The following is a 16,261-nucleotide window of genomic DNA, read 5'->3' on the forward strand; positions in this document are numbered from 1 at the left end:
AGAAAAGAGGAAGCCGGACCGACGGTGGCTAAGGAAGCCCCGCCGTCGGCCGTAAACACAAATCACCGCTTTGTATTCTAGAGAGAAGACGGAGCTCGAATTCTAGAGAGAAGTTTTATGATCTTCGTGCGTAGTTCTTCTCAATTTGTTGAATTTAACAAGGGCAGTGATACTTTTGCAATTTAAAAAGAAAAACGGTTCAATAAAAAGAAGGGCAGTGATGGATGGTAAATGGAGAAATGAAGTTGTTATTTTGACTGGCCAAAATGTTCATATAACGTAACGTAGATCTTTAGTCCAACTACACATCCCAAAACACCGCATGTACCTGAAATAAATAACTAGAGGAATGATCGAGTGATTAGAAAAATGATACATAGAACATACTTGCAAAATTTAAGTTTTCTATTTTGTTTATTGAAACTAAGGTAACACGAACACCTATCACGAATGGGCGTACTTGATTATAGTAGTTTTCAATTATGGTTGATCAGACTTTGTCGTTTCATGTACAGCATACTTGCATATACACACACATCTGGTCCGTAATGTCTCCACATTAATTATAGTTACACAATTCGAATCACAATTGTATATTTGTATGTTTCTGAAATTGTAAGGTTACAGTAGAGAAATATTACTAGTTTACTACTACACTGGTCGCAGCTGTGAATGTTTAAGGAGAAAAAGTCAAAAGATTTCATTTATTAGACATCACAATTACCGTGATCACTTCAATGATAGAAATAAAAAAAAAAGCTAGACCCAAAAAAGAAAAAAAAAAGTCAAAATAATCCAGTTAGACCATCACAATCACCGTGATCGCTTGAACGGAGAATCCGAGAATGTATTTGTTGCATAAAAGGTAAAATCGTCATAGAATGATGTACTCACTCACGTCACTTAATTACTGTAGAAACATGTTGAAAAATTTTCCTATGTTATCCAATCAGTTTGCGTGGAAGTGTATCCTGGGACCTGTGTTAATGGTATCTTCGTGAGCTAATGGATTATTCGTAGTTTTTGTCTCTGAGAGCTAGTGCTAATGGATTTGATAATTTGATCTCGTTATTGTTTGTCGCCGTTTTTTTCTTTAATGATAGTAGGATGTGTGGACCGAGTTCCAACTATTCTCCCGTCCCGTGAGAAAAAATTGATGATTATGTACATATTCTTTTAATGAGGCCTGTATAACACTATGCAGTTTCTATCAAAACTTGAATCCAGCCTTAATTCAAATCAACTCTGTCTAGCTTACCACAAAGTAGCATTAACTTCGGAAAATATGCTGGTAAGATTAGGAAGCCGTTGATGAGTTGGAATTGTGATTAACCATGGACCTGTTGTGATGTTATGTCAAAGTTGTTATGTACCAGATTGTGATCGACATAACCGGACCGACCAGGACCGTACCGACCGCAGGAGATAATGCTTATCGACTGTTGTACTTATCCACTTAGGATAAACACGACCTGATGTATATATATAAGTAAGACCCTGGTCGAGATTAATAATAAAAACAAGTTTCCCCACTTAGTTTTACAACACGTTATCAGCACGATACGTTCTCTAAAACCCGAGCTACCTAAAACCCCTAAAAACGGCGCATCTTAAAATCGCTCTATCTCTCCAACCGTAAGGATCCAGACGACGAGCCACATATCAAATCGAAGCTCTCGACGAAACCAAACCAACGCCGTAAACCTCGTGTCAATCTGATCTAAGACGCTCCCTCACTCTCTGTTTCAATACGCGCCGCCAGTAACCCTAAAAACCCTAATTTCGGCACAATTTCAAATCGATCGATCTCTTCAACCATGAGGAACCAGACGACGAGTAATATATCAAATTAAAGCTCTTGACGAGGCGAATCTAACGCCGTCGGCCTCGCCTCTATCTGACTCCGGACACGCCCTCACGCTCTATTTTAAGACGCGCCGTCAAGTGACCTAAAACCCTGAAATTCTAAAACTCATTCGACGACTTCAAACCGTTCGTTCTCTCAAACCGTAAGGATCCAGACGACGTGTAATATATCAAATTGAAGCTCTTGACGTGAAGAATCCATCGCCGCAAACCTCGTATCAATCCGATATCAAACGCGCCCTCAAGCTCCGTTCCAACCCGCGCCGTCAACTACCCTAAAACCCTAATCAAAAGCCTAAACCGCAGCCTCTCTTTATACTTTGTTATTTTCTGCGATTTACTTCATCTATCTATACTAACTTATTTTGATTCATTTTTGATTAAGGTTTCTAAAGATACAAGAGGTTTTTGCTCAACCTAAGACACGCGACCAGCTCCTGATCCGTTCCGGTCATGCAGTTCGCGATCCGACTTGTTCCAGCTCTCGGTGGTCCAAATCTACACTTCAAAGTTCTAAAGGTAAACTTTGAAACCTAAAAGAACTCATAATCGAACATGGTTGATTGATAAATGAATGACCATTAAAATTTTGCAAAACCCCAAATCAAACCCTAGCAAAGATTAATAGGTCCAAACCCTTCCATGAGTAAATCGAAACTCTTAAACCAAAAGTTCGATATGAGATTGTTTTACAATTAAAATCAAAACCACAATGGTTTCTGAATCTCAAAACCTCTTTGATCTTAATGATCAAATCGATAAAACCTAGAAATCGATCAATCCCCTTTAAAATCTAAATCTGATCGATGTCATCAAAAAAAAAAAAAAAAAACCATATTTTTTGATTAACTTGAAATTCGATTGTCTACTTGATTGTTTGATAGAAAATTTCGAAAATATAAAATTTCCATTTATAGAAAGTTTCGAAAATAGAAAGTTTCCATTTATAGAAAGTTTCAAAAATATAAAGTTTCCATTTTTAGAAAGTTTTCTTTTATAGAAATTTCTTTTTCTGAAATTTTCTTTTATAGAATTTTATGGGAAACTTCTCTGATTCATTGATCATCTAGAAATGTTTTCTAAGATTGCATCATAACTTCGATTATTTTGCTTGCATCAATACTTATTAAAAAAAAAAAAGTTTTCTTTCTTTGGTGCGTGTGATAAGAAGTATTGATATGAATAATAAAATTTTCTAAAAAGATACTTAACATAAATTAAGACCTGTTTTGGATAATGTTATTTCAGATGTCGAATTTCGAAACTTCAGATTATACTACCCTAAAATCTTTATGGAGATAATTGATTGAAAATGGCAAATGAACACTTCAGTAGTCCTGATGTCAAGAGGACTCGGACAGTGTATTAATCAAGGTAATTATGTAACTGAAAGTGAAAAAAAAATAAAAAATAAAGCCATAACAATTATGTGCTATCATCTCACTAAGGATCTGAGAGAGCAGTATGAAAATACTAGGGATCCTTATGACCTCTGGTCAAAACAAAATTTCAGATTCTCAATGGTATTATGGCAAAAGGCCATAGATGAATGAAAGATTCTCAGGTTCTAGGATTTTGAATCCGTGGACAAATATCATTCTGCTCAAATGAGAATCACCTATAGTTTTTAAACTATGTGCTGAAGTGGTAACAGAAGAGGACTTATTTTATATGAACTATTCCACATTTCATTCAAAGGATATGTTGTTATCACATAAGTCTAAAAGGTTTCACGACCTATAAAGACTTATTATCATGCCTATTGGCAGCCGAGCAAAGAAAGCAGAAAATTCGAGATACCATCAACTGATTGATAAAATTTAGTAAACATACATTGAGAAACAAGACAATGATATGAAACCTCCTGAAAACATTGAGGATGAAAATGATATATAAGAAAAATCTGAGGAAGCCGTATGGAAAATATAAATTGTGAGGTTGGCTTACACATTGATTAAAGAATCAAAGATTCAGACATTCTGATTTCATATTTTATGTTTTGATTTGATTTGCTTGTCATTTATAAAATTTATAGCAATAATAAAAGTTGATTCTGGTCTTATATTATCTTGCTTGATTGGCTTGATAATTCCTTGATTGATAAATGACAAATGAAAATTTAGAAAATGAGTATAGTAATTAAAAATCATCCGACCAAAGGCATTGCCTAAAAGGGACATGAATTATTCACCCAAATAAAAGTCCCATTTGAGTTATAAAATTTTGAAAAGTGAATGGTTTCCACATTGAACCAATGGGTAAAGGAAATATAAGTTCCTTAAGATTATAAAGAAAGTAAAAATTGCCCAAGGCATAAAAATGGTCGAGACTGTACTCCCAACTGATCTAAACTATGCTAAAATATCTGTATGATAAAGGCAAAAGGCCTAGGTAACCAGATAGATTGACCACGAAATTTTATACACTTTATGGCATGACTGGACTAGCCATCCAGGTCTTTAAAATTGATGCAAAGATTGATATCGAGAAAAGGCACAAAAGAGTTATCCCATAGAATCTCACGTTGTGTAACATGTACACAAGGGAAACTCAATAGGCTATAATGTTCCAAGCATCTAAAAGATTTATAGCATGTTCATGAGGGGGAGAAATGACACTCCCGTGGTCCATGAACAACACTAAAAATCCGAGTGACATGGTCTATGACCATGATAGAACTTGGCCGAATTCTTTGTGATACAAAGATCACTAGCTAATGCTTGGGAACACATAGATTTACATGTAATGATAATATGCATCAGGCCATATAAAGTGAGCATAGATATTCCCATCTAAAGATGATAAAGGGTCATGATCCAGACATAGACCATCCTAAGAGATTATGTTTAGACCACCACAATAATATGTGCCGTCTAGGATGGAACCTCATAAGAAGATGAGATAAGATTGGGAATATATGTTGGATATGAGAAAGCTTTCTCCCACGATTTTATAAGAAACCTTGAGCCAAATATGGGTGATCAGATTAAGGCAAGGTTCACGGATTGTATGAATTAAATCCGACTATCCAACATCAGGGGGAGAAAGAAATAAGCTGGTACAAGTATAAAGAAATGGAATGATATTAACCATCCTTGTCTTGGCAAGATCCTCGGACCAGAGAATATGATTTAAGACGTCCAAAGAAAGATCATACAAAGCTAGCTAAAAGAATGCCAGACAGATTAGACCCGAAAAGAAAAGAAAAAGAATGACTAAGTCATACCAGCTTAAGCACCACGAAATTAATGTCCTAGAAGAGACATAATCAAGTTGCTATAGAGTCTAAAGATAGACCAATATGTTCCATAAGATAAGGAACCTCAGAAATGAAAAGAAAGGTGCATAGAAATGACATATCTGAGGTCATAAGAGAAACCAGACCAGACATTGAGATAAGGCTGCGCAGCTAAACATCTAAGATACCAGACCATGTAGTTTGGGACGCCAAACTGCAAGGTAAATGAAGGTTCTTAGTAAGAGTGAAATCTCTAATCGATTAGTTCATGTCTGGAACACAATGGAACACTATAAAAGAAGTGTCGACACATAAAAGATAAAGATGCATAAGGAAATAGCACTTGAGTTTAAAAGATATAAGCGAGGATCAGAACCCACGAGAATACAAGAATGCATTCATAGACTAAAGGAAACCGTGGGGGTTCAAAGAAAGATTCAAAGAATCTATAAAAGAGATGGGTGTATTGGCCATATATAGAAACACCATCTGATAAGATAAAACCAGTGAAAAATAGGTCTTGTGTGGGAAAGGAAAAGAAATCGTGAGACATGGACTAAGGTGTTCATATTCCTATTTAAAGTATTCAAGGAATGGCTTGATTACACAAGGATACTCACAGAGACCAAAAGAACAGATTATAAGGAGATATACTCCTATGTGGTGGATGCTACTACAAATTCGAAAAGGTCTGGATATAAGTAGAAAGAAATGTAGTAAGTAGCATATTGATCACTGGATAAAGAAATGATAAAAGTATCAAAAAGATGAGAAGAAATTCTCATAGAATAGTTTTGTTCCTAAGCTATTCATGGACTGAAACAAGGCAGCTGCGAATGATAGACTAAGAAAATAATTAGTACAACCAGTCCATATATCCCTATAGAGGATATTATAATTCCTTGTGTTATGTTTATAACAAACCAACCTAAAGAGAGGTTCAATGATTTCAATGATACAAGTTATCAATTGATTAAACAGGCTATGTCTTACATATGGTAAAACTGCAGAAAAATCATAGTCGTGTGAGTGTGTGAATGATTAAGTCAGCACGCCTAAAGTGAGAACCATAATCTAAGATAGTGACCAGAAGCATACCTGGTCGTGGCTTAATAAGTATAGTATTGCTAAAGGCAAGAAAAGATCGATAGCTATGTATAAAAGACATGAGTGCATTTGACTGCGAATTCATAGTTTGATGAGTTCCATTGCAGCAAATAATTATTTATGGTTTTACCTTAGACACTCATGGTAATGGACGTGTATAGACAAAGTCTATAACATAACATTGATCGACAAAAGGAAATAAAGAAAGACTGGCTACAATGGATAAAACAATTGGCACATACGAAGAGAAATAAGTCCAAATGGGCAAAAGATATAAAGAGAAGTGGTTCGTATGTGTTTGGGTCAGAAGACTCAATATATATTGAATGTCCACGTTTTGATAAAGCCATATAACCAAAGTATATCCGTTGGACATGAAAAGGACCTGCAAGTAAAGTTTTATTGCAGACTATAAAGTCCATTCGAGCATCGTTCGAAGTGCCATCAGTCCGACCATGACATGGAGTGATCAGCAGCAAAGATGTACATCCTGACCACATCTTTATGGAGTTCCAAAGACATCAAGACGTCCAACATTCACTAGTTCATTCAAGGAGAATCCAGTTGATCATCTTCACCAAGTCACATGCAGCTTCAACGTTCAGGAAGACTCGGATACCAGATGGAATGCCTCTACTACAGTGATGCATTCATCAGGGGGAGTTCATGTGTTGTACTCTTTTTCCTGTCCATGGTTTCCCATTTTGCCACATTGGTTTTGGGGTTTTCCAGGAGAGGTTTTAATGAGGCAACATTAAGCATGCAACGAACCAGTACCGGATGTGTCGATCAAAGGGGAGTGTTATGTACCAGATTATGATCGACATAACCGGACCGACCAGGACCGTACCGACCGCAGGAGATAATGCTTATCGACTGTTGTACTTATCCACTTAGGATAAACACGACCTGATGTATATATATAAGTAAGACCCTGGTCGAGATTAATAATAAAAACAAGTTTCCCCACTTAGTTTTACAACAAAAGTTAGTTTATTGGTACTAAATTTAGTTATAATGGTTTAAACATTATATACTGAAGTGAAAAAATGTTGTAACTCCAAACTAATTGGTCCATGAGTAAAGGTAGATTAATTAGATGAAAATATAAAATTATTTTGATGGGTGATTGTTGGTGGTTTTGGACATATAGACTAATGGAAAAGCTTGGTGAAATGTGTGAAATTGATCTCTTAAAATAAGTAACTAGTAGTGAATAAATTTAGGATCTCACTTGCTGACCTTCATAACAAACTAATAATGATATTCCTAGACATTACTTTATAAACAATGTGGAGATCTTTATTTACCAACCAATCAAGTTCTTTACCTCTCAACCTACCCTAGGCCAGCTCAAAAAGTCGCCTAACTTCGACAAGGACAGCTTTTTTTTTGTAAAAGAAAGGTTAATTATTAATTTAAACACACATTAAGTACATACATTGGCCACACACAGATTTTTTTTTTTTTTTTTTTTTTTGTTCAACGGCCACACACAGATATATTTATAATAAGTTAAGATTATTTATTACAATTTTATGTATCTAGTAGTTAGTAAACGCCTTTTTTTGAATAGATTCGACCTGGCAACTTTTACAATTGTTTTAAGTCTGAATTAAACTTCAATTACGAGGAAGAAGGGACCTACTCTCTATAAATTGCTAACACACAGAGATGAAAAAGAGAGGGGAAAAACGACAGAAAGAGCGAAGACTTTCCTTCTTTTCGTCGCTATAGTGCGCCTGTCGCCGTTTCCACACTTACTATACTGCGCATGTCTCTGTGTCCATACCTACTATATTGCGCCTATCTCTGTCTTGGCGATCGCTTCGCCGTCTAAATCTAATGTCCGATTTTGTACGTCTCCTTCACACGTTTAAACAAGACCTCGTCTCTATGTGCAAATCCAAAATGGGCGTCAATGCTTCCGAGCCAACCCGATCACGATCACGCCCAAGCCAATCTCAGGGAAGTCACCACCACTCGTCAAGAAGATCTCCGTCAACAACAAGCACAACAGGAACTAGCTCGAGCTCTAACTCTAACAAAACCGCCGCTTCCTCCTCCTCCTCAGCCGCGAGTCGAACATCCCTCGCTAGTCTCCGCGAATCCTTACCGGAGAACCCCCACATCTACGACGTCTCCGAGATTCGCGCCGCCACCAACAACTTCCTCGCAAACCGCTTATCCTCCTCCTCCTCCTCCTCTTCCTCCAAAGCCTCGTGGCGATGCAATTTGCGCGGGAAAGAGGTGGTCGTCTTCCAGAGAAAGTTCAGGCGGAGAATCGCCAAAGACGAGCTCAGAGATCGCCTCTCCGATATCTGCCGGAGCCACCACGGGAGCATCGTCAACCTGCTCGGCGCTTCCGTCTCCGGAGGAAGCGATCACATCTACCTAGTCTACGAGTACGTCAACGGAGCCTCCCTCGCTGATTGTTTGAGAAACCAAAAAAACCCTAATTTCACCGTGCTGTCGAGTTGGGCCTCGAGGATCCAAATCGCGACTGATCTGGCCCACGGGCTTGACTACATCCACAACAAGACGGGATTAAAGATGGAGAATCTCGTTCATAACCACATCAAGAGCTCGGCGATGATCGTTACGGAGCCGGACTACAACGCAAGGATCTGCCACTTCGGGACCGCGCAGCTGTGCGGGGAGACGAACGAAACGGAGACGACGACGGAGAGAGTCGGATCGATGAGGTTCGAAGGAGTGAGAGGATACATGTCGCCGGAGTTTCAGGCCACCGGGGTCGCCACTCGGGAATCCGACGTGTTCGCGTTCGGTGTCGTGATGCTCGAGCTTCTCTCCGGGGAGGAGCCGCTGAAGTATCGGTACGATAAAGCCACCGGAGATTTTGAGCGGACTTCGGTGATCGAAACCGCGAAAGCGGTGGTGATCGACGGAGGAGATACGGAGGGGAGGTTGAGGAGATGGATTGATCGGAGACTAGGGGATTCGTTTCCGGTGACGGTGGTGGAGAAGCTGACGCGGCTGGCGTTGGAATGCGTGGTGGAGGATCCGGTGAATCGGCCGGAGATGGGAAGAGTCGCCGGGAAGATATCGCAGCTGTATTTAGAATCGGAGAAGTGGGCGACGAACATGAAACGGCCAACGGATATAACCGTCTCCTACGCTCCCAGATGAGGAAATGAAATGAAATCTCAATTCTTTATTTTATTTTATTTATTTATCGTTTTCTTTCGTAATTTGTACATTCATAGTTTCAGACAATTGAAGATTTGATTTGGTCATGTGGGACATGAAAACTATATGATATGAGGAATGCTAAGAACTTAATTTAATTCATATCTGTTTTCAAACGTTGTTTCGATGCTTCAGTTAGGTCAGAGTTTAATGTCTTTGGTGTTTAAGGATTTGCAATAGTATTCGAAAGTCAAAATGATGAAGTTGAGACAAGTAAAGGGGAAGTAGTAAAAGCTAGTAATGAAATCTGTTTTTGAGTCGTGTGGATGTGGTTTTAAGTCAATACATATGAGGGACCAATCTTTACATTAATGCTAGGTTGAATTAAGAAATGTTTGACCAGTGGTCTAATTCAAGTGTAAAATGTGTTATCTCGTATCTAAACTACATAATTTTCAGAATCGAGTTTTCCTATGCAGTTAGTTATGTTCGGATACTTTTGTATGTTAATAATCGTGAAGCTTTTCTTCTTCAGTTCTACTATATGAAACATTTGAGGTTGCTTTCACGATATATGGGCTTTTGTATAGATCTTAATATAGGGCTTAGCTTACTCCATAGCCCAATAGTTTTTTCATTGTTTAGCTGCTCGACTCAATACGAGGCTTTATCTGTAAAAAAAAAACAAAGTCTAACGAAGAACAAAATAAATAAGCAGCACATATTTATTGTACTCCAACATTGCATTTACGTTTCTCTCACTGAAGGATTAGGCCAAAATTAGTAAATCCAACATTGCATTCCACAAGGTAGGATTATACTTTTACTGGCTCTCGCATGTTATGTTCATTTGCCTAAATCTTTAGCTTCTTGTTGGTCTCCTGCAAACAATGACATACAGGCAAAAATTTCTCATAAGACCATAAACGTTATATAACGTATAGATTATGTTTCTTACGAACAAAAATATTCACATGTGACAATATGTATTCTAAAAGACCATACGCTGATACGCATCCACTGATTCAACATTTAAACAGCATGTAAAAGAGCCTTAAAGGATATTGGATTAACGGTCAGATGGTAACTAGCAATTAAGCAGATTATATAACCTTATTGGATAGAAAATAATTGTTGAATGTAAAAGGAGGAGAGAGAATGAGGGGTCAAGTCAAAACATCACATCAGTTTACACAAGGCATAACAATGTCTTGTCTAGTCAAATCATTTGCATCCAGACAAAATCTTACTCCCATACATATACATACACTAATACAAAAACATAGACATGCACATACGTGGTCCTTTGCTACTATTAGCTTTAGAAAAAAAATTGAGTGTAAAAGTTAAGGGAAATTGCAGGCCATGACCATAGCAAAACAACAAAAAAACTCTATACCCATAAGAACTTTTGGCTATGATATTCTTTGTATAATATGTATAAAGACAAAAAATACCCTTTATTCTACTATTTCATTTTCACTCTTTTGAAATTGTTTTTTTTTCCAGAATTTATGTTTGATCTTTATTCTCTTTCTTTTGTCTCATGATCATTTATAAGTTTTACAATTTTTTTGGAAAGTGATAATTCGCATGTTGTGTAATTATCTGATCCAACAACTATGTTTGATCACGTTTCTTCATATATTTGTTTGGGTTTACAATTTTGATACTTCGATATATGTGGATTAAAAACAGAGGATGCGTAAGAATTAATGGAGAAGATAAACAGTAAATGTTGTGTTGTACTATTCCATTTGATAAATATAGAATAGTACAACACAATGTACTATTACATCATCTCCACTCCTCCTCCTCCTCCTCCTCATCATCTTCCTCCTCCTCTTTTTCCTCTTCCTCTTACATCATCTCCACTACTCCTCCTCCACGTGCACGCAACTCTCACAGAAGCTTTCCTTTGTGTTACATTTATGTTGACATTCTCAAGCTGTTATGTTAACTTTGACCCTCCCAATTGGTTAGATAATGTGGTTGTGTCGAGTATTCCATATTCAACCTATCATATTAACTTTGATCCTCCCAATCGGTTAAATTGCTCTAATTTTCTTCATAATCCCTATCCCCATATCATACGTCATATGTTCTATACTATTTTAAATTACAGTATAGTGTGATAAATTTATTTTTCTCTTCTTTTGTAATTTATATCTTCTTCTCTGTCTCTTAATGCTTCTTACTCACTACTTGATCAGTTACACTGTATTGTTTTCTAACATTGTTGCCACTCATCATCTCTCTCTAAAGAAATTTTAAAGAATTTCATATATACAAATTTTGTGGGTGTGTCGAGTATTCCATACCTCAATATGTATAGCCTAGTCACGTATTGAATAAAAGTTTAGGTTTAGGGTTTAGGGTTTAGGATTAGGGTTTGGGTTTAGGGTATACGGTTTAGGTTTAGGGTATATGGTTTGGGTTTGGGTTTAGGGTTTATAGTTTAGGGTTTAGGTTTAGGGTATATGATTTGGGTTTAGAATTTTTAGATTTGGGTTTAGGGTATATGAATTTGTGTTTGTTTATTTGTCTTTGCCTAAACTATATGGTTTCAGTTTAGGGTTTAGGGTTTCTCTCTCTCTCTCTCTCTCTCAATTTATCATACTATACTGTATTTTAAATTACAGTATAGTATGATACGTTTCTTTTTCTCTTCTTTTGCACTTTGTATCTCCTTCTCTGCCTTCTGATTTTTCTTACTCACTACTTGATCAGTTATATTGTTTTGTTTTCCAACACCGTCGCCACTCGTCAGCTCTCTCTCTAAAGAAATTTTAGAGAATTTCATATATACAAAGTTTGTGGGTATGTCGAGTTTTCCATACCATAATATGTATAACATAGTCATGTAATGAATAATGGTTTAAGTTTAGGGTTTAGGGTTTAGGATTAGGGTTTGGGTTTAGGGTTTGAGTTTAGTGTATATGGTCTGGGTATATGGTTTGGGTTTAGGGTTTTGGTTTGGGTTTAGGATTCATAATTTGGGTTTAGGGTTTATAGTTTAATGTTTGGGTTTAGGGTATATGGTTTGGGTTTAGGGTTTAGGTTTGGGTTTAGGGTTTAGGATTTGGGTTTAAGGTTTAGATTATATGGTTTGGGTTTAGGGTTTAGGTTTGGGTTTAATATTTAGGATTTCGGTTTAGGGTTTAGGGTTTATGTTCGGAATAATCTATTCTACATCTATGTTATATATAGAATAGTATATATTTCGAGCGTTTGATAATACACAGACAAACACTTTTCCATGTATTGCTATATTCTTAATTGTCACAATCTTTAGACTATACTATATGTTATATAGTATAGTATCACAAATTCAGTTTTAGTGCGTCAACATCAAACGCACGCGCCTAAAAGGAGATTTTGGTCAAGATTGTGTTGTAATTGTCTCATCCACCGTTTGTAACTGTAGAATGGCTATATTCTTGAGTTTTTTCTCCCTTATGTACATCTCACAAATTCTCCCTTTATAAAGCTATAAACTTTAGAGCTTTTTTTGCCCAAGGTCCTTTCTAACGTGGATGACATTTTTGGGTGTAGATTAAGCAAATAGCCTTCTTAATTTTTTTAAAATAGTAAATAACTCTCTTAACTCAAAAATTATTCTCAAAAAAAAACTTTTACTTTTTGGTGTAAATGTTAAAGCTATGAACTTTAGAGGTATTTCATAGATAATATTTTTTACCTAACGTTTTCTACGTAGATGACATGTCTTGGTGCAGATTAAGCAAATAATCTTCTTAACTAAAAAATAGTATTTTTTCCATTTCAAAAAGATACATATTTTAAACTTTATATATATATATATATATATATTAATAAAACACATTAAAATCTGATCATAAATGTATTGTTTTTTTTGTGAATAAAAATTTATATAATCTTTATATATCCAATATAAATCCAATAAATATTATTATTTCTTTTTAAAAAATTACAACTTTTATTAAATAATACATTAAAAAGTAAAAAAATGTATTTTTTGAAACAATGTTTTTTTTTAGAATATGGATTTTTTTGAAAGGGAGGGAGCAAATAACTCTTTTTTCCAACTCATATGTAAATACGAATTTAATTCTTTTGGTCGGACAACGGGAGAACGAGTACTTGATCGGTGGTCTAAAGAAACGGCAACCTTTTGGCGCGCGGATTTGGGGCCAATACTCTAGTTGATGCATTGATGAGTAACCAGTACTGGAGAGAAAGGGCGAAAGGGACGTATAGCGTTATCTGATGTGAAGAGGAAGGTGGTAAAGGAACGATGGAACAAAATATTAACTACTTTTTTTTAAACCAAAATATTAACTACTTCATTCATGTCAGATTAAACATATGAAAGTGAATACAGATATGATCGGTGGTCTAAATCGTGCAATGATAGTAAACAGCCAATATATATTGAGATCTATTATTATAAAGAAAAGGGGACTCTCTTCTCCTCTTGCCAGCACAACAAATAGAGGAAGGAGAGCGCGACAGCTGTCCCTTTAAAATTATACGATGCGTTTCACAATTCAATCAACCGAAGTGGGCTGTGTTATACGTGTGGGCTTTATGTCTTTCTCATGGAGATCAGCCCGATAACCTGACACCTAAGCCTCTGAACATGTTTCATCCCGTTCTTTGTTCTCCGCTGTTCAAAAGATTGAGATGTTGCAGTCGACGTAAGGAATCGACTCGATGAGTTTCGATTGCGTCTTTCAATCGTCACCATGATCAACATACATGATTTCTTCTCTCCTGCAATGGAAATCAAAAACGTTACGGAAACTCAACCAGATTCAATCAGTGTCATTAAAGTTTTTCTTAACTCCATCTCCCCACCCCCACTCCTTCCGGTTTCCACGATTCTTCACTCAATGCTCCCACCTTGCTTTTAGTCAGTGAAGCTACAAATATAAATAGGTGAGTCATGGTTCTGAAAATCTCATCTTTTTATTCCTCACAATCATATTAACTGTAAAACATTTTGCAGACTACAATGGCAAACTCCTCTCACTATGAGCTCTCACCTTTGAGAGGAAGCCTAAGACGTCCCGGAGGAAAGACAATCGTCCGGAGTGCGCACAGTAGGAGGAGGAAAGTGCCTACGGAGGAAAGGATGAGGATGAAAGCGGTGAAGAATAAAGCAAAAAGCCATTGTTGATGGTGATGAGGATAGAGAGAAGAGATCACTAATGGAAAGTGGGGCAAAGCTAACGCCAGTGAAAAGGATATCTATGGCAACACCAAGGTCACTGAGCTCAAGAATTAGGACGCCGAGTCCGTCAAAGTTAATTTGAGTAAAAATAGAGTCTTTTGATGGTATCAAATTTTGGGTGTTAGTGGAATACGGTTTAGGATATGATTGATTTTGAGTAATGATTGAGTTTTTTTGATGATTTGTTTTGCAGGCTGCTAACTATCTGAACATCATCAGAGTTCCTTGACCTTACGTGCAAAACTGTGGCGGATATGACGATAGGCAAGACTCAAGATGTACAAGCTTGCGCTGGTTCCACTCAAACAGTCTCATTCTTTCTCTGCGCAACTCTCCACCTTCGGGTAAGATCAACTACCAGACCTTGATCTCTGTTTTGATAATAGTTCAACACCCTTTATATTTTTGTTGTGATTGTTTTTCCTTTCGATTTGATTGTTCCCTTCTTCTCAGGCAACATTGATTCAAGCATCGATTAATTTCCACCGGCTAAACACATTCAATCACTTATTGAGTGAAGGGATGTTTATGATCTCAGCGTTTTCGATGTGACTAGAAGCAACCCCAGCTTCGGCTTTAGTGATTGCCAACATGCTATTACATGACTCTTACGATTCTATTAGGTTAGAAAATCCCACTAAAATTTATGACATTCTTTTGCGTATCAAGGCTGGTGTTGCACAAGACTCCAACGGTTAGAATAACTCTCACAATGCCTAAATGCTTACAGGAGATTGTTGGGACCACTTTAACCTTTCAACTGAAGCTATTTGAGCTCAACTCTCTGCATAACATTAGACCTTCACCGTTTCCTACATTTTTTTCAGCAACCAACGCTCACCACAGCTTCATTTTGGGCTTCAGGTGAGTGCCGTGAAAATTTAAGTTCTTTTTTTTTTTTTTTGCTTAAAGAAAATTTAAGTTCTTTGCAACTTGAATTCGTTGATGTTTAGTGATAACTTTTTTTCGAACTGGCTTTCATATTTAGTGATAACTGACACATTGACAGTGTGGGAATAACAACCTTGGGGATATATGCTATGCACGGTGCTGGAGCAGTCAAAACGAAGCGACAATGATGGCCCTAAGAGCAGTGTCATCAACCTTGGTATGTGTGATGCTAATAGTGTTGTGGAAGGTGCAAGAGGTGAGGCCATTGAACCAAGTAACAGCTCTGATGATAAAAAGAACAAAAGCGAGGTTGCACCACAGAAGGAAGTTGTGTCCTTTTAAAAAGGGCACGGTCTGACTAATAAAAAAGAACAAGGGGACGTTAATTTAAGGGATATGATTACAGGTCTGTTGCATTAGGTTTTAAATATATTTCTCAAAGACAATGAAGTTAGAATATTTCAAATATTTTGCATATTCGGTTTTGTTGCTTTAATCTTGCATCCGCTCTGGCTTTTTTAATACAGTTAATGTGAAACTCCTCCTTCCACCACCGTATCCTTACCGTTTCTAAGTTTCTTTTGGCATTTTCAGTATTTTTAAGGATATCACACACCAATCACAGAATGTATAACCAGACGTTGCTTATGGTTTCATTCCATATTGCATAATAGGTACAGTTAAACGAAACTTCGATAATATTACTTTAGGAAAACAAAATAGCCACTTACGAATTTGCTGTTTCTGTCTCTTGTGGTATTGATCCTTAACTATTGTATCTAATATGATATATA

The 16,261-nt window shown here is 36.8% G+C and overlaps 1 protein-coding gene and 1 long non-coding RNA gene across 3 annotated transcripts; both read left to right on the forward strand.

The window, feature by feature from the left end:
• The first annotated feature begins 7,863 nt into the window (after positions 1-7,863).
• On the forward strand, positions 7,864-9,528 carry LOC108856771 (lysM domain receptor-like kinase 3). Its single transcript, XM_018630652.2, has one exon. It carries the CDS (start codon positions 8,057-8,059, stop codon positions 9,359-9,361), a length of 1,305 nt encoding a protein of 434 aa, XP_018486154.2. The 5' UTR covers positions 7,864-8,056; the 3' UTR covers positions 9,362-9,528.
• Positions 9,529-13,860: 4,332 nt separating this feature from the next.
• On the forward strand, positions 13,861-15,963 carry LOC130512368 (uncharacterized). Of its 2 annotated transcripts, none has more exons than XR_008945884.1 (6): positions 13,861-14,281; positions 14,352-14,680; positions 14,770-14,920; positions 15,030-15,199; positions 15,307-15,440; positions 15,565-15,963. It is a non-coding gene; the product is annotated as an uncharacterized LOC130512368 (long non-coding RNA). The 2 variants fall into 2 exon arrangements; XR_008945883.1 differs by having other exon boundaries at positions 13,872-14,281; positions 15,586-15,963.
• Positions 15,964-16,261: the final 298 nt, after the last annotated feature.

This window comes from Raphanus sativus, chromosome 5 (assembly GCF_000801105.2).
Source record: "Raphanus sativus cultivar WK10039 chromosome 5, ASM80110v3, whole genome shotgun sequence".
Lineage (NCBI taxonomy): Eukaryota > Viridiplantae > Streptophyta > Magnoliopsida > Brassicales > Brassicaceae > Raphanus > Raphanus sativus.

What these genes read in the sequence shown, in the direction of transcription:
- LOC108856771 (XM_018630652.2), top strand. Translation starts at nt 8,057, where the DNA reads ATGTCCGATTTTGTACGTCTCCTTCACACGTTTAAACAAGACCTCGTC.